The following is a 19,613-nucleotide window of genomic DNA, read 5'->3' as shown; positions in this document are numbered from 1 at the left end:
GTTGAAAAATCCGCCTAGGCTCCACTGGGTTATAAAATTAGGGTTCCTGTGGAGAATGGTGCAGCCTAGCCAACAAAACTTTCAAGTCAATTCTTTTATTATACATTTTTGTTTTACAATTGTCCTATCATGTAAATAACTTCTTGCTTATCCGGACGACAACAATCAACTGTCTTGCCATTGCTCATTTCGACCATCGTGTATATCATTGTGACTGACATATTTCTTAAAACATTACTTTCGAGGAAATATTCAGTTCAACCCAAATTTAATTTTATAACATCGAGAAACAAACAGCATCTCATAGAGCTACCACATGGTAGTTTTCGTTTTAATGGTGACGTGCAGATTTCTGTCAGAAACTCAAAAGATGGAACCAGCTTGTACAGCGTAGGGTCGAGGTTTATAAACCAATTTAAGATTTAGTCCTGGCGACTGCATTTCAGCAGAAATTCATCTTGCACTTTTCCCAGCGATCTCTGCTCGAAGTGAACTCGCACTGAAGGAGAGATTTCAGCTACTGATATTGGCATTTCTGCTCAGCAAAACTAAAAGGCAGTAATGTGTCTTGCCACGAGTTTTACTCGAAGAAAACCTGCTCCAATTCAGTCCTGGGCCAAGTTCACAGCGCCCTACTGAGTTAAAATGTCTCCGGTAACGGTCGGGTTCACGAAAAGCGAAGCAGACATACTCGACGTTTGTTGAGCATTCTACTTATAAATATCTCAAAATTTGTCTTCGTTTATGTTATTTCTTTCGTCGAGTTTTTCTCGTTTGGGGTGTCGCAGCTGATCCTTCACCCACAATTATTTGACCGTCTTGCAGCTCCTGTAAAAGAACAAAAATGTTAACGCATCAATATTGCGTGCAAGAGTGGAACAAAGGAAAGGGTTTGATAATCTATTTAAAAACCCTGTTAAAAACTATTAGAGACAACTTCAAAACTGAGATACAAATGAGTGAAAGACTCGGCGGTACCTTACACCTTACTTCAGTACGATGCAATAACTAAAAAAGTTCACTTTACGCCTTTTGAACACTGCCCTACTTCGCAGCCGTTATTAGGGTCGTCACGCAACGCATCTCCCCACTAACGAACAGTGTTGGTGGGGGAAGCTGCGTGACGACCATAGTGGGGGAAAGTGTTGCGTGACGACCCTAATAACGGCTGCACAGGAGACTATAGTTCAAAATACTTGTTCTATATCGGGTTGTACAAAAGAAAAAAATCGTTACAATATTTTGCAACAATCACTCAAACAAGGATACACTGGAAGAACACATTCAAAACAGAGCAAGTTCACCTGTCTCGTTTCATCAGGGACGCTCGCTATCGCTTGCTGTGTCTCCAAATGACGCATGAGATCTGCCAGTTGTTCTTGAAGGTCGCTTATTTCCTAAGGAAAAATCAAAGACTCATTGGGTATCTCACTGAGTGGAACTCTACACACTGTTGAAAATGAGTTCAGGGAAAAGTTACCTCTTTCTTTGTGGTCTCTAGTAATTGCAATTTTTCTTCAGTTTGTTTCAACTTTTCCTGCCATAGTTTTTGATTTTCAAGTAAACACCTGTTTAACTGAAAAACAAATAAAACAACTTAATATAGAGGCATACAGCATAAGTAGTCCGACACTGGCATTCATTACTGGTAAGTTCAAAAAGAATCAAATGACATTAGGTGACCAATCCTTGAAATATAATATTGAAATCTTGAAGAAAAATAAAAGTACCGTATTCTGAAACACCGGCTTGTACAGTCTCCACGATATTTAAATATTTTCTGAAAGTCAGTGAACAATTAAACCCAGCGACAAAACTTGTTATCCAATACTTTATCTGCCCCTCCCCCCCTTAATTAATCAATAAAAGTACCTTATTACACAGTAAGGTAATTGAAATTGGTGTGTTGCTTGTTTCTGTGAAACACAAATGAAACAAGCTGGAGCTGTTTTGAAACTGAAGTGATGAACCCGTCAATCAACTGAGAAGTTTACACACCTCTTTTTCGTCTTTAAGATCACTGGCAAGTTTCCCAACTTTGGTCACAACCTAATCAAAACAAAACAAAATTTATCAGCCTGGCCATCGCGCACGCGCAACTGCAGTCTAAAGCGGGTTCTATCGTGCTGTACAAGGTGGATCTGTAGCTTATGAGTTACTGGATAAAATCAAAACAAACAAAAATATAAAACAACAAAAGTAGGTACTGTTCATTGTCCTGTGCAAGGTAGTTCTAACTTTAGATTACGTGATTAAACCTAAAGGGACGTTTACATAGGAGATTTTATGCGATTTTCGTGTGAGTTTTGCGGCAATTGTAAGCGAGATAACAACTCGCCCTTGTCAGCTAACGGCTATTTCAACAGCCAAAAATAAATAAATAGATAAATAAATAAATAAATAAATAAACAAATAAAAAACGAAATATTGCCAACGAAAATCGTTAGTTGTTTATAAAGGCAATTTGAGAGTCACATTTACAATCGCATGAAACATCTTAAATAAATTAATGAGTAGTACGTTCCTGTGCTGCTGTTATTCTTTCTCGATATTTTGCAAAAATTCCAGTATTTATTTTATATTATCCTGCAATACCTGCGTGTATTTTTTGTCGAGGTTTTTCTTCTCTTTCTCAGTTTCGGAAAGTTTCACTTCCAACTTTTTACATTCTTGCAGTGTTTTCTTCGTCCGCTCTTCCATAGAACTCACCTAAAATAGTATCGGAGCGAGTACATTCGGGAGTAAATTAACAGCAAACTGTTTGATCGAGGAGAGCCTATACACTGCTTTTTACAAACGAAGTTTTGTTGTATCGTAGTCCAGCCATAAGGGAACTTCGGCAACCACGATGGTTCCGCCCGAAAGGGTACCTTTTTCAGACTGGAGGTATATATATAAAAGGGTAGGGATTTCACGAGCCGAAGTACAGAAAAGGGTTGAGAAAACTGTCATTGAGGTATTTGAAAATGCCTTTCAAAATATCTCGAACAGACCAACCGAAAAGATATGCAGTTTTCTACTGTAGGTATGTGAAAGTGTACCATTTTCTCTGAAAGATATATGAAGGGTAAGGTTACCTTTTCTGTCAAAAATGGTATATAAAAGGGTAAGCGTTTGGATCTCGAGGCGGAGCCTTTGCTCGAATTCAGACTTTAGCAGTTTTAGGTCATGCTACGAAGACTGGACACTATCCACCCTGGGACAAGGGTAAGTTTATTGATCGCCACCAACACTAGTGCACCCGCAGGGTTACAGAGGCCATCAATAAAAGACTTCACCCTGACAACATCAACATGGATGATGAATTGAATTCCAGAACAGCGTGTAGTCTGAACGAGGATCGAAATTTTCCAATCGCTAACAACTAAAGCGAGGATCGAAATACACGAATCACCATCAAGCACGGTGCTACTGATACACAGGCAGTCAACACCATCGCTTGATGAAGACCAGCAGTATAGCGGTCGAAACGTCGCGAGCAGCACCTCTGCTACACAATTGAGAGACAAACGATTAATTTGACCATCAATTCAAACCACAGTGACGAATACCTTTCATGACATTATACACGTACTTTGTAATTATTCCAAGTCATTCAACGTGTACAATATCGCCAAACTATCCAGGAACTGAATTTGTACGCGCAGGAACAGCATTCAAGCAGAGAAAGAAAAAAAAGCTTCAGCTTCGTGGAGTCTCGTTCTCTTCAAAACCCAAATTTAGTCACTTCAGATTGTTGTTTTGCGGAGGAAGTCAAACGGAATGTAATAAAATTTAGAAAACGCGTGCAATTCCAATGTCATACTGAGATTTTTTATACAGAGAAGCATTTATGGACTTCTTGTGTTAGTACTTGCCTGATCAGCAGCATCTTTTTCGATTTGTGTAATTTTTTCCTGGAAATAAAGCCTTTGGTTTTCCAGTTGACTTGTAAGTAGGTATGTGTACTTCGAAGAAAAATGACAAAAAAAAGCTGTTAGCAGAAGATCTGAATACAACAAAATACAACGAAACTCAGGCTTACAAATTTCAAGGGCTACAGCAAACAAACAAAATACCTCCAGCGTTAGAGAATCCATTTTTTCTTCATCCATAACCTGAACCAATGAGTGGGAGATATAAAAATATTTCAAAAATTAAGAGGCCAGCCTTAGAACCAGGGAAATGTCTACGTCATTTTGATCCAGAATTAAAAAGGGTGGCTCCTAATACAGAGGTATTTTTGTGCGATTTATGACTATGCGGGAAAAGCAGATCTTATCTACGGTTATGGGAATACAAAAAGAAAATTGGGTGTGGCTTTAAATACAAAACAATGTATGACAACTATGAAAAATGCGTGGTTACCCCTGATTTTCTTTTTAAATTCCAGCAACGTTTGCTAAGATCTACTTTTCCCACATAGTCATACATCGCGCAAAACACCTTTGTTTTAGTAGGCACCGTCCTTGACAAAACCAAGTTTCTCGGACAATTCCGAGACCGCAGAACGCACGCGCAGTAGCAATAGGCAGTACCGTCTTAAGACACGCTTTCGGGCCCTTTCACTGCCAGTGACAATAATCATGCAAGACATAAACACTATTCTCACTGTCTAAATAACCACGAATCTAGCCTGCGCGCAACGCTGGCATGTTTGTAACGCCTCGGTGTTTTAAAGTCAATGCCACCTTTTTCTCGTGGGACTTCATCTGCCCATTTAAGCAAACTATTCCTGCTCTTTGGTCTTTCTCGCCAAGTTACGCCGTTCTGGGATTTCAGAAGGTTTTTTATCCACCCACGACCCCTTCGGCTACGCGTCCTACCTTCTCTTTCTTTGTCTTACGCCCCTGTATCTTTGCAAAATCTCGCCTCCCATATCTTAATTCAGCAAAGGCAGTGAGTGGTTGTAATTACAGTGAAATGGCGTGCAATTTACAGTATGCCTTAACTTATTCCCTCTTTTGTAGCTTTTAGGGTACCATTGTTCTCACCATTGTTTCTTACCTCTTGTCCTGAGCCATACTCCACCAGTTTGCCGTCCGTCTTATTCTGGATCAGACGATGAACAAAGTTGTCTGTGGATAAACCGAGCGATCCATTGTCATTCACGATTAGAGTCTCAATCATGAAAATGTCGCGTTCCATTGACCGTATTTCGTTGTAACAATGAACGGAAAAGCCTCCAGATTTGTCGTTTTCAGGTGAATTTGAAAAAAAGTACCTTCATACTTGCGCTTGCATGCAATATTTGAGAGCCTCTCTATATTCCGGTAACTTCAGACACCTCTTACAACGGAGTTTTAGCAATCATTTCATTTATTCTTATTTCGGAATACGACCAATCGAATACACCCTTAATCATGATTCGCCAACCAGGACAATTGCAACACGGTGCCCTTTTCAAGGGAACTTAATTTAACGAATTTGTCTTTGCATTCAATCATCGCTTGGTTTTTTTAGAACAAGTGCCCCCCACCACCTCCTCCCCGAAACCCTTTCTAAGAGCATAAAAAACTGTGACAAATACGGTCACTTAGTGTAACGTATAGCATTACATCAGGTGTGTGACTTAGACTGATGTAGCATGACCGTAGCGTGACTGATGTAGCGTGACCATAGCGTGACTGATGCAGCGTGACCGTATATGGCATCTAGCCTAAAGTCCTTTCCTGCTCGCTGCAAATGCGTATCAACAGTATAACGTACCTCCAGTATAATCCCACACTCGCTGTGTCCCTAACTCTAGAGAATATGTATGTTGCGTCTCTTGGAAATGCCTGTAATTCGAAAACTCTATTAGAACCTTTCAACAGCTGTGACTTCAACAAAATTAGTTTGCCTTTTATAAATGATTAACAACAGCTGTGACTTCAACAAAATTAGTTTGCCTTTTGTGGATGATTTAAACTTTTGGTTGTTTAACCCCACAATCTGGCCGAGTGGGATAAAGAAAGACACTTTGACACTGAGATAAGTATCAAGGAATCAATAACAACCGTGGACTCAAATTGAAACATTTCTGACTAACCTCTTGGCGTGAGATCTCAGATATCTACCACATCCAATATGGCCACAAATGAGACAAATCCAAAGGCTCTGAATAGAAAGAAAACCAGAGAACTGAACTATTATAAGCCAGGGCCCGGTTGTTCGAAACTCGATTAACGCTAATCCCCGATTAAAGGTTAACAGAGGTTTTCATCTCTCTCGTTAACAATCTTTTTCAATGCTGATTTTAAACTAAAGGTAAAGAAAAGTTTACGTCAAAACTGAATAGCAAAAGTCTCTATTGATTAGTAATTAAACTGGAATCAAACTTCACATTAACCCGCTTAATCGGGCTTTGAACAACTGGGCCCAGTTCGCTAGTTCATCAAAACTCGAACCAACCACGGGTCGAATAACCAGCCTCGTTCCCAGGGTCTCTTCTCTTGGGAACGAGGTTGAATGCTGTCACTCGGATTTCAGTCCTTTGAGTTTTGCCGCTCTTGGCACCCATCGCATAACTCCGAGTCCTGATTGGTTGATTTCCATGGTTTCTGCGTCGTCTGCGATTGCCCAGGCGAATTCTTCGCTTTTGATTTTAAGGTAGTACGTTAGAATCCGCTATGTACAGCACAAATTGCTGCGGTCTGTAGTGAACCCACGAATCTGATTGGCTCTTTCGTCGATTATTGTGTTTTATTAAATAGCTCAAACTATTAAAAAGCCGTACCTCGCTCGAGTCGCATTCAAAGCACTTATTTCCGTCTACGGGCTGTGGAGTTTGACAGTATCTACAGACTGGACAACTAGAGAAGAAAAACAACCGATGGAATCTTTACTACATGATGAGGGCTCACTTTTAACTATTGTTGTTGAACTGGAAAATAAGGCCCGGTTCATACGTCGAACTTTACATGAGCCGAACCTAATACCTATTAAGGTCGACCCAAATAATTAAGTTCGGCAGTTGATTCAGACGTCGAACCTAACTAAAGTCGAACTTAATTAAAGCTAGAGTGAAAAAGTAGATTTTCGCGGTCAGCGGCTGTTGTTTTTACTCAACAAGATTCAAAATGGCGGGAAAGATGAATTCTGACATGGAAGAGCTTGTTTGGTAAAATAATAAAGACAGGCCAAACACGGCTCCTACTGGTCGAGATAGGAAGAATATGACCTTCAAAGCTAATTTGCTCTTACGAGTACGTCTTTCAAAGATCTCCCTTTTCTGTACGAAAGTAAGGAAGGGTCTTTGTAGATCTCCCGTAGCAGAGGCTGATTTTCTATCAAGTGTCATTTACCAGAAGCCATAATCAGGGATGGAGACCGTAACGAGATGCCATTTTGACTTGTGGGCTTTTCCCCATGTATTGTACCAAAAAATCTGTTTTTAGAAAAAAAAAAATTGCGCATACGCGCGTGCGCGCACTCGTGTAAACGGCTATGATCGCGCGTGGAGAAATTGAAATTGTTTTTCTACTCGTTCAAAATGGCGTCCAAATTTTAAAATTCTGCCAGGGAATATCTCCTCAGTGCCCACATTTAAGGAATTAGACTCTCACAAAGAAAAGCTAACAATTGAACGAAGACGGGAAAAGTTGGAATAAGCGGCGTATTGATCACATGACTCTCACAGTAAAGTCAAAAAGGCGCCAAAACGGTGGCGCTGCGTGCGTTGCTACTGTTGCATGAACGAAAAAAAGCTTACACTCTACGGACATGTACTCAGACAGGTAAGGACTTTTTTATCTTAAGTGAATCTTTTCTCAGCTGCTTTCCGTGTCACCTATAAGGTAGTAGTCCCACGCAAATTTGCGTGTATTCACGCAGGTTTATGACGTGAGAAGCGGGGGGGGGGGGGGGGCAATTTTTTCTAAAAATAATTTTTTTGGTACAACTCGTGGGGACGTGTGGACCCAACGCTTACGGTCTCTATCCCTGATTATGGCTCCTGTATTTACTCATCTGAATTGTTTTAGGTTAGGCGCAGAAGGGCGATATTCCATAACAAACGGGTTTTGAGTTTGTTTTGTAGTGCCGACATTCTTTCGCGGAGGTTGACTTCTGAAAGAGTTTTATTTATAAGGTTATCGAGGTAACCTCTGATACGTAATCTCTGTTTGAATAGAGTAATGTTTTCTTTAAATGTTGTTTTTGAAGATTTTGTTCTGAGAAGTCTTGACGTTTCGCCTTTGATATAGCCTGTATTGGAAAGTTTCTGTCGGTTTGAAGTGCGTGTGCACTTCAAGAATATATTCTTTTTTTTTTTTTTTAATCTTTCGCATCTCAGACAAGTATATTCAGTTGTTTCGAAACAAGAAGAACAAGCAAATTCCTCTTTTCCCGCCATCTTGTTCAGAATGAAGTCCTTTGCGCACATGCCAAGTCGATGGAAAGCACAGACCTCTGGGATAGATATAATTTATATAATTTATACGTAACGTATGCATTTGGTTCGGCACATGAAAAGTTCGACGTCTGAATCGAAGTCGAACTTTTGCCGTTCTATTCGACTGGCGCAGTCGAATGGAACGGCGGGTCGACCCAAATACAAATCTGTCGATCCTAACTGATTCATACGTCGATCTTTACATGCGCCGAACCAAATGATTAGGTTCGGCTCATGTAAAGTTCGACGTATGAACCGGGCCTAAGGGAATTTATCAAGCGTTCTTTTTTGTTTTAATTTAAACTTCATTGAGTAAAATTTTCCATTTTAGCACTTACGTTGTATCTGACCACTTTGACAAACAGCTTCCGTGAAACGAGTGATTGCAGAGAATGGTTAGAACACCCTCTACTGATTCATCCTGTAAATAAACAGACAAGAAAAGAGGACGCTTTTGGACAAACCTGCAGGTGCAACGAACCTTTCTCGTGTTTACTAGTGAAGATGTTTATGTCGGTTTTTGTGGAAGGAGGAAACCGGAGAACCTGTGAAAAACCCTCAGAGCAGGGACCCGTTTCTCGAAAGTCCCGGGAACTTACTGGGCCCGATAAGTAAAATGTTTTTTGCTGATTACACAGTATTGTAGATTTAACAAATCGACGGCAGCTTTCTATGGTCTATACTCTTATAGACCATAAAATGACGTCAAAAAATGTTCAAAACTCAAGTGGAACCACGAGCCGCAGGCGACTGGTTTCACTGCCAAGTTTTGGACATTTTATGGCGTCATTTTATGGTCTATAAGAGTATAGACCATGGAAAACTGCCGTCGATTTGTTTTTTACAATAACATGGAAAAAGTACGAGCGGAATTGACTATTTTTTTCGTTGAGAAAGCGCGAGCGTTACATCTGACGTCATTTTTATTGTCTGTACTCTTATAGACAATAGCTACGAGCCAATCAGCGCGCGAGAATTTGGACAGTTATTGTAAAAAGTATTATAGACATGGTACTTGGCCAATGATATGCAACAACCCTCCGAAGCAGAGATCCCAATTCTACGACTGAGAAAACGGACGGTGATGATCGATGTAATTTTTTTTGCCTGACTCAAGCTTTCAGTTTCAGTTTATTTACAATTGGATATAGTATTTACCTTGTATATAAGAAAATAGGAATAAAATTTAACAAATAAAAGGAGAAAAGAAAGAAGTCAATGGCTCTGGTAGAAGCGTACGGTCGTCAGGAGAGCTTAGCTTTCGAGCTAACAACTGCTGTATTATAAATGGAAATACCAATAATAGTGTGTGCTTGGTACCATGGCAACTATGGACGATCATATGGACCTGTCATTTTTATACATAGTTATATTACCCTTGAGAGATTAGCAGAATTCTTTTATATTGTTTTTTGAACTGGAAGTAGCTAAGAGCTTCTATGTTAGTAGGAGTCTCTTCCCAGATTTTGGTTACGCTGAGCAAACTCAAATGCGTGTTTGCCATAATTTTATCTTACAATTGGTACATAAAACGTAAGATTTGAGGCATACCTGGTATTATGTGAGTGATATGAGGTACTTTTTGAAATACTTCAGGGTTATTGGCTTCATTTTGTGAGATTTTGTGGGCCAGCAGGGAGATTTTAAGTCTAAAAATGTTGTCTATGTTGAGTATGTCTAGTAGCTTGAAGTAAAGAGCACTATTATGGCTAAAAAAATATGCAGCGTGTATACTGATTTATTTTGTTTTGTTTGAACTTTGGTTAATCTGCTTGGGTAGGTGTTTCCCCAACTCATAATACCGTAATGGAGGTAGGGCAAAATAAGTGAGTAATATATCTGTTTGAGAGTGTTTATAGGTAAGGAATGGCGTAGTTTGAAAAGGATTCCCATATTTTTAGATATTTTGCTGTTTGTGTGTTGAATGTGGGGAGGATAACAGGAAAACATAGAATAGATTCTGTACCCTTCGCGGCCAAAATGTAGACGGCCATGGAAACTTTTAATTTTCCTAACACGTGGGTTTCACAAGGCATAGTGACTGAAGCTTTAGTCACCAACAACATTGGACAAACCCTTTCAGGAAAATCATAAAAGACGAGAATGAGTGAGACTGGGGTTAATTTGCTACCAACAACGAATTCTCGCGATCGCGTTGACGATAATAATATCTCGTTTATGTTTACAAATGCTTCGAACATCAGTTAGCACATTATTTTGAAAGCAAGAATCACAATCCCACCCTTTGATCAACACATAAACGAAGCAAAAGGAAGACGAAAACAAAAAAACGGAACATGACTCGAACTTGTGCTAAGGCAGCTGGAAAGTATGACTTGTCTCGTTCTTTATGATAGTGTGCGCTTTGAACAACGTGCAAGCTGCGTGATCACACCCACCGCTCTATGTGATGTCACCCAATGCCATCACGCAACTAACATACAATTTTAGAAACTTACATAATCGTTTTTTCTCGAAAGTCCGAGTTATGAATTTTCTGGCCTGCTTTAAACGAGTACTCTGCTTTCAAACCTGTCTATTTAGTAGGCGGGCAACATCAAAAATGTCCCATGTTGTCATGCACATATCACAAGACTAATAACACAAAACACGAACATAGGACTAATGTTGCCACAAGCGTTTTAACCTCGAAAGTGCGTGCATCGATATTTTTCTAAGTATCTATTTTTCAAACAATCAGGCGAGAAGTTCGCACCATATCGTTGTGCAAGAATGTCTGCTGCAAAAGAAGAGGTACAGGCTGTGAATCGAAAACTACTCAGGCGAATTTCTTTTTATTTTAGGTTTTTTTTTTTTCATATCTTGTTCCTTTTTATTGCTGTTTGCCCAGATTGTGCTCCAAGACGAAATCTCACCCAAAACGGTGGAAGAGGAATCGAAAACAACTAAGTCCAAAGGTAAGTTGTAAATAGTTATTAAAAGCTGAGAAAAAAGTCAGGAAAGAAAATTCCTTGTAGCCACACATCCAAATTTACAAACAAACCACAGAATCGACTGGGGCTCTTCCAAGTGCGTTATCTAAAGTAGAAATTATTATCAACGACTCACTCTGGAAAGCTGGTTTACTAACTTAGAACAAACGTCACTCAACCGTTGCCTACTCACGCGGATGATCTTAATTTACCTTCATATGGTAATATAATTCTTATTAACCTTAACTAGTGAGTGGTCCTAAGCTCTTAATCGTCGTAGGACTTGTCCTTACATACGCAACTTTTTGTAACAGGAATAAAAGTGGCAAGAGCCTCACCATTAAAGATGAATAACGTTTGGGTTTCTTGCACACTCATTGTCTTATTTCATTCTTTTCGTTTTCTTAGGTCCGTCATCAAGAGTATCCAAAGAACCAGGAGATTTGCCTGCAGCATTTTTAATGCTGGAGAAGATAAAAATGCCGAGCAACACAGGGTGTCTATCTGGCTACTCGTTTTTTGAAGATAGGACCATAACTTTTGGTCAGGGATAGTAGTTTGAATGGTATAGCCTTATCGCTTCCTTTAAAGAATTTGTAATTTCTTCCCAAATTTTCATGGAAATTCCCGCCGCAGTTTTAATCGAACAGTTTTCAGTAAGCCCGTTAGCGTGTTCAATCACAGGAGCTTGTAAAAGAAAGAATGATCGAATGAAATTAAAATATATTGAGGCTGATTGTTTAAGGAGTAGATAATGTTCTCATCCACTTTGTAAGACACTATCCGGCAATTAAGATGTGGGAATTTCAGTGTAAGCCTATGAATTATTTAAAGGACAAAACTAGAACTAGTTGTCGAAATTGTAGAGCCGGGTTCCACTTTATCTGAAGGGAAAATGTTCACGCAAATCAATCTTGTAAAAAATATATCTGATGAAAACCTCTTTTATCTTTCTACGCTATTTTTACTTTCGTTTCGTCCATCATGTGACAGTTTTGTTCCATCTCTTTGATCATCGTCCATTCAGATGACACTTCCAGTTATTTTCTGCATTTATGTATCACACGATTTTCCACTTTACCTCTTTGTTTTGGCCGAACTTGCGCCCGTCTTTATACTATAGACCACAAGATCACTTTAAGATTCCTTATTTTTACCGGGCTTCAACTCCAGCTCAGTTGCAAATATTAAAGCAAGCTCGGACTCAAGTACTATTCTTACTTGATATTCTTTCGACGGTTGCCGGTGAAGAATTGCTCCTTGCTTCCAAGCCATGTCTTAATTTCCTCTTCTGTGAACGTTTTGGCGAAGTTCTCCATCCGGTAAAGCGGTCAGTACGTAATCACAGTGACTGAAATGGACCTCTGCATGCTTCCAGAATAAGCTCGGTTCAGTGAATGAAAAGGACTCAATAGTAAGCAAATGCAGCCTTTTTGCCACAACTAGACAAAACGCGGGATTTTATTTAACAACGCGTGCACCACAATTCAGAAGAAGGTCGAAATTCAGTATAAATTTTCCTAACTGTAAACAAGCCCGACTAAAAAGAGCCGAAAAAAAAAAGAGAAATGCCTTTAAACGGCGCTTAACGAAAACATAAAACTGTGTTTTTATTATTGCGGATACTGTCATTATATTTTTTCCAACTAAAGACGTGTATGAAATGAAACGATGTTATATCGATCAGCGCAAAAGTCAAAGTCGAGCGAACTTTACGACAAGACCTGCTAGAAACAAACGTTTCATTTGTAATGAATGATAGACAAAAATGAAAAAAAAAATCACTTAGCACCAACTGACATTTACTTTACTTTTTGAACAATAGAATAAATATTTCACAATATCCTGTCTGAAAACGCGAAGGAATTGAAAGAGCGAATATGTGTTGTCTGGGGTAAAACTCGCCTCGATTCCAAATCAATTTCAAGTAGAAGTCTGAAACTTGAAAAAGCAACTTGTTAGCGTTACAGATCACCTCACCAATCGAGTTAACATGAATAAAAGACTTCCAAAAACACACACATCAGTCTATATTCGTGTTAAACGGCTACAGAGCTGTGATGTTGATCGCCATACAATTTTAGTGACTCCCCGTTCAAGGATCTTCGGTTGTTATAAAATGGTAAAATTTTACAAAATATGTCCTATTTCCATTTTTTCTGCAATTTGTTTCTCACTTATCGCGCCGCCATTTCCTTGTTTATTCCCTGTTGTGCACAGTAAGTGCCTTCCTGAAATCTCGAGCCAGGCGGCAAGAAAAGCGACATACATCCGTACTCAACGATCTTGGTAAATTCATTTATTAATCTCTTTCACTAAAGGAAAACCCAAGATCAAAAGTCGTAAATATCCAAACAGCGGTTTACGAGATAATGAAAAGCAAAAAAGCTAAAAAACTGATCTGAAGCTTCAACATATGAATGGTGATACACTGCACAGTTTCACAAGTGAATTATATCACAGACTCAAAAGTTCGAATCCAACGCCTTATACATCAAAACTAAACAACAACAAAGGAAAGAACTGCTTTTACCTTTCATCTGAATATTCGAGAGTTGACGCTTAAGGATTAGATGAAAGTTAGATCCACTGAGGACAACATAATAAATATAACTTTCATTTTGACGGTCATAAGGACAGATTCAAAAGACAGAACCACAAATATGACACGACCCAAGCGAGCTCTGGCTATGGAAACAGAAGGTTGAGCGCAAAAAAGTCAATATTCTGAAAGTCTGTGAACATTAAGAAGACTTACCATGCGCTCCAAACACACCGGACACTTTGGAAGTTCAGTTAAGCCAACACAAGGAAGACTGGCGCCCTTCAGAGAAGAAATATATTAATATTTACTTTTATTATTATATTTCTTATGAAGCTTTATGACGTACTCACCAAGAAAGAAGATCCCATCGTTTCCACCAATTTAATACTGTTGGCTTTAAATCATATCCGATGAGTTTGACCGTTACGACAACGAAATTATTGTATCTTTGTTTGCAGCTGATCAACGATAACTACCTTTATTTTCGCATAGAAATGTCGTAGTTTTACTTTTGAATGTCTAATGACCTGCCAAGATGGAGCAGAATATTTGCATTATTTTACCAAATCGGACAGCAAATTTAAATAGACAGATGTCTTTTTAATCCTAATTTAGCTCTGTTAGTTTGTCAATCAGCTTTATTCAAGCAGCCATAATGAAAACAAGAATGAATAAATAAAATTGAAAAACTTCAAAAGATGAAAATCTCTTTTACGTTATCAGACCTTATCACGTATCATGTTAATCTGCTACTGTAACCTTTTCCATCAATTAAGAAACGCATAAGTTAGTCCTTATTTTAGATTATCGACAAAATACAGTATGTTTGGATGCATCAAACTGTTTTTCAAAACTATTACCTCTGATAATTTCATGGTTTCCACCTTGGCAACATAGACGAGGTGACACACCTGAAGTTGCAAAAACGACTATCATTTTAACAATTATTATAACCAGACTATTAATTAAATCAATCTGTCACCTAGAGAAATGACACATGTCATCTAAGGCCAATCATGCAAGGAAGTGCTTTAAGACTTAGAGGTTTATCGTCAGTATGAACTCAAACACAAGATGCTCTCACATGAATGCCCCTAGCAGCCAGGAGTAATGGGAGGTGGCTGTACTCAAAAAATATGCCATGCATCCATCTACATGTACTGTACATGTAAATGTAGATGGTTTGTTCATAGTGGAGAACGTCACTTGGCTACCCAATCTAGTTTACAACCACTCCATTGAAATAATGCAGAACAAATAAATTATGTAAATTAAACATAACCAGAGGATTTGAACTCGGGGCTGTATTGAACAGCTTCAACAAGCGGCAAGAGGGACTCGAACCTGGAACCTCCAGATTACATTCTGACACCCTAACCACTAGGCCACGCTATTGGCCTCCTCAGTTGGATTATTTTTTTACCTCATCTTCTATCAGATTGTATGGCTGACCATTAAATGTGTTGTAGAACTCATCTGCCAGTTCCTTTAATAAAACACAAAAAAGACCCTGTTATACTGTTTGGCAAAAACACCTGTGATATCTTGAGGAAAAAACAACAATATACTGTACATTACTAGCAAGATCACTTACTTTGAGGGGGTGTTGCTTTTAGTAGGTCATTACCTTTTGGACTTCACTTATTAATCAACAAAATAATATCAACTTGGTATTGCTATTTTGGGGGGGTTGCTACTTTTGGTGGGTGGTCGTTTAACTTATCAGGATTTTTCACTCCATGTGGAGCATAATACCACGACAAATTCCCAAAATTATTCGGCAGATCATTACGTTTGATTATATTGGGAACTTTATTGTACTGAGCAATGAAGACACCTACTACTCTTCACCAGTTGTTAAGAATAATAACTGTTCTTAACAAGTGAAATCTCAAATTGTTTTGAGAATTGATTCCTATCCTTACCTGATTCCTAAACTTCACAAGCACCATGTACTGATTTGGTGTGGAGTCTCTGATGATCTTCACACATTCAATGAATTCTCTGAAGAAAAAAGAGGATCTCAGTGGAGAACTAACCAACAGCTGAGGAACTTTCAACATGCAACATACATGTTGGCATCAGAATTTTACATGAGTTATTGGCCAGGTAATATTTTACTTGTGTTAATGTGTTTTGGAATAGCAGGTTTTATTTTTGAGCCGGTGAATGAGATTAAGTGTCAAATTATCACTAAATTTCAAAAGAAATAATAATATTATATATATAATATGATATGATACTGTTGTTTTCAGTGCTTCCAAGTGGAACTTGGTGTTTTCCATTTACTATTTGACTGTTAGGTAAACAAAACTGCATGGAGGCACAGCGGAGAAAGTGAGCACATCAGAGTTTCAAATTATTAGACTTTTGGTTGCAAGATCAACGGTTCAATGGTGCAGGGTGAGACTTTGCCAATGTTGTTTCCTTTGAGAAGAAACTTTATTCTACATTTTCTCTTTTACCCTGGTGTACAATGTACAAATGGGTACCAGCAACATACTGCTGGGGGTTATAGCCTTGCGATGGACTAGCACTCCATCCAATTTTCACCTACTTCCATTAATCTCTTTGGCCAATACACAAGTTGGTGAACTGCCTTGCACCCTGTGCACTTTAGAGCTCAAATCAATGGAGCAAATAAACTCACTCTGAAGGAGCTACAAACTGCATGAGCTCAATACAGGTCATCTTGGCTGGTACAGCTAACATGCAGATCATCTCACTCCGCTTAACACCCTTAGCTAAAGATGTCATCTCGCTGGTGAGGGATAAATAAGATACAAAGTATCAGTTGAGCTGAAATTAATAATTAATATCAATGCAACTGCCATACAAACACATTTGGCACTAAAGGTTCAGAGCTATTATTAGCATCAAGAGTGAAGTCTTTTCTCACACACTGCTTGAAGCCATGTCATGCCAACCACAACAGCTGTTAATTAAAAACCATGTAAATGGTGCATTCGGCACTGGAGGTCCAGTATTCTACCAAGCTATAAGTTAACAATCGGTATGTGCCTCCCCAAAGGGTATGTTTTTTTTAGCCGTTTTGGTCTGAAATAAGGTTTAGATTTTAACTATTTTGGTCTGAAAGTCTGAAAACAGGCACAGATTCTAGAAACCAGGTCTAAAATTGGTATGAATTTTTAGAAGCCAGGTCTGAAAACGGGTACTGGAAAAAAACATAGCTTGGTCTGCAATAGGGTCAGGGTTTTGAGAGCCGCACACCCGCACCAAAAATTGGGTTCCCTGTGGCTTACTGTATGACTGTGTTTATCCTGATCTCCTTTCTACATCAGAAATGTGATTGCATGAACTCACTTGTTCTTGTAGATGTGTATAATACCCTTGATGATCTCAACCATAGGATTCCCACAGAAGAATGCTATCCTCCCTTGCTGATCACTGTGCTTCTCCTCTTTCTCTTCTTTTACAGCTGCATTTTTCACATCTTCTTTGCCTTGACAAAGATAAACCAAGTATGAGCAAACCATATAACAGAAAATTATGAGTTTCCCATTGGCAGTTACAGGGGTTTCACTGGATTTGAAAACAAGCACCCCAATATGACATGCCAAATTTAATACAAACAAATATTATTTATTGTTTACTGCAACCACTATAATATTATTAATCATAAAAAGTTGAATAATATAATAATTTATTGTTTTCCTCACAATGCAGCAACATAAGCGCTAGGGATTCTGATTGCAATGCATGCATACAGCTAGTTGACTTCAATCCATTCTTCTCTTGCTTGGCAGCCCTTATTTACCTATGGGTAACTGCATTAATTTTTGATTCTGCGGTTAAGTATCTTTTGAGAGCCTTTCAATATAATTATTCTACTCTGTCTCATTAATCATGAACTCATAACCAGCTCAATTCATTATGAGCTCATATACCGCTCCATTTTGTGAAATAATAAACATGCTTTGTCATTAGGCAAACAATGAACCAATAAACCAGTCAGGCAGTAGTCAGAAACATAAAGCACATCACAGCTTCATATTATATATGGTAATAACATGTTTATTTATGTGGCACAAATTCAACATGCCATTTTCAAATTAATGCACATTTTGAAGTAATATTTACAAAATTAATGATAATTAATTAAATAAACTAAATTAAATACCCTAAACCTAATTCTAATTCTTACCGCTACTACTTCTTTGCATTGTGTCCACTTTAATATCATGTAGATATCTTTCTCCTCTGTGAACTTTCATCTTTTCCTCAGAGGCATCACTGGACACTGAATTCTTCTCCTCTTCACCTGTAGTCTCTACATCCTCTTTTGTTGTATCTGATTCAGACATGTTTTGATCTGCGATCATAAACCCAGGGGCTGGAATATATATAACAAGAAATTTAACTGAACATTCATCCCTAAAGGATAAAACACAAGCAAAGGAATATTTTTGGGCTGAACTTGGCTCAAACATCACATGAATAAATATTGTAGCCAGCAATTTACAACAGAATTCCTGCTGGAGCTATGGTGGGAGCAGGGTATTACAGAATGTCATGAATATTTGTTTATAAAAATTTAATATATGATCTGAGTTCTCTATCAAAATACGCGAGCGCCCATTGGTTAAAATCGATCAAGTGATTTTCATTTACGTCACGACACCACATTCAGAAAGTGCAGTGTTGGCGATAACTTATGAAAATCGTGCGTTATTGCAAATGGCTTCGAGGTTTGCACAGTTTGGAGAAGAGGAAATCCCATATGTCACTTTGTGCTCGTGCTTAAAACACTCTTGTAAACTGCTAAGTTGTGTTTATGCTTATTGTACCCTGCTAGCAGAGGTTTCTTTCTGGTAAGTCCTTTAGCATGCACAAAGTCGTTCACGTCTCCAGTATTCCATGTAGTCAGACGTCAATAAGCCAACAATGCGAAATACCAGAGACGCGAACGACATTGTGCATGCTAAAGGACTTGCCAGTAAAAAACGCTCTGCTGTCAGGGAATGTTTATTGAAGCTTGTATTGCACAAGTAAATCAGGTCGCTGAGCAGAAGGCTGTGGGATCAAATCCAGGTTGGACCGCAAATCACGGCCCAGATTCATGGATTTCTCTTAACAAAAGCCTTTTGCTTGAATAACAACAGACTATTACTCAGCAACAACACTTAGGATACATCTTAACTTAGAAGGGCTTCATGAATTTTGCCCCAGGGTTTTAAAATAACTGATAACAACATGTGGGCTGCATGCTCAACATCTGCGTCAGTTCAGATGACTACATCATAACACGACAACACTGAGCTGTTGGCCTTGACTTATGAAATTTAAATGAGACGTTAAAGAACCCACACACTCCTTGTAAAGAGAGGGGCACAGTGTTCCCAGTGTCATTGCCTGACCTTCCATATGTCTTAGGGTGGGGTAGAGGATGGACCCCCCCCCCCCCCCTCAGCAGTTTTATTCACTTAATACTTATAAATCGTCTCAAATGACCAAGCTGTGATTCATTTTGATGGCACTCGAGCCGCTAGTTAGCATAAATTCGGGGCGTGTATATCAGGGCCTGCATGGACAAAATAAATATAAATGTAAACAAAAAAATATCCAGGAAAATAAGTTAAGTTTTGTACTAACCACAATAATCTAAGCCTCGAGGTAAAGGCAGATCGTCAGCAACCTCAAATCTGAGAACCACTAGGGAAATGGACATTGATTCTTTGCTCCTGCACAACACATAGGTGACTTCAAGGAAAGAAATTGAAAAAAAGGCACTAAATTAAAAAGATTACATTTTGTCGATTCA

At 38.7% G+C, this 19,613-nt stretch overlaps 1 protein-coding gene and 1 long non-coding RNA gene across 3 annotated transcripts; one reads left to right on the top strand and one right to left on the bottom strand.

The window, feature by feature from the left end:
* Nucleotides 1-79: 79 nt before the first annotated feature.
* On the bottom strand, nt 80-19,585 carry LOC146476472 (BRCA1-associated protein-like). Its single transcript, XM_085114346.1, has 20 exons — nt 19,445-19,585; nt 17,997-18,185; nt 17,156-17,285; nt 16,482-16,592; nt 15,757-15,835; nt 15,255-15,317; nt 14,692-14,742; nt 14,045-14,110; nt 8,692-8,774; nt 6,698-6,773; nt 6,011-6,078; nt 5,689-5,759; nt 4,987-5,057; nt 4,059-4,097; nt 3,858-3,947; nt 2,596-2,709; nt 1,999-2,049; nt 1,481-1,576; nt 1,305-1,397; nt 80-828 (listed from the first exon to the last, which is right to left on the bottom strand). Exons 1-20 carry the CDS (start codon nt 19,518-19,520, stop codon nt 748-750), a joined length of 1,698 nt encoding a protein of 565 aa, XP_084970472.1. The 5' UTR covers nt 19,521-19,585; the 3' UTR covers nt 80-747.
* Nucleotides 8,826-12,030, top strand: LOC146476473 (uncharacterized). Of its 2 annotated transcripts, XR_014865576.1 has the most exons (4): nt 8,826-8,990; nt 9,339-11,116; nt 11,205-11,271; nt 11,695-12,030. It is a non-coding gene; the product is annotated as an uncharacterized LOC146476473 (long non-coding RNA). The 2 variants fall into 2 exon arrangements; XR_014865578.1 differs by lacking the exon at nt 8,826-8,990 and having other exon boundaries at nt 10,886-11,107.
* Nucleotides 19,586-19,613: the final 28 nt, after the last annotated feature.

Source organism: Pavona decussata, unplaced genomic scaffold, assembly GCF_977016875.1.
Source record: "Pavona decussata unplaced genomic scaffold, jaPavDecu1.1 SCAFFOLD_76, whole genome shotgun sequence".
In the NCBI taxonomy this organism is placed as follows: domain Eukaryota; kingdom Metazoa; phylum Cnidaria; class Anthozoa; order Scleractinia; family Agariciidae; genus Pavona; species Pavona decussata.
Note: the sequence above shows the minus strand (reverse complement) of the source record. Positions and strands in the feature narration are given on the sequence as shown.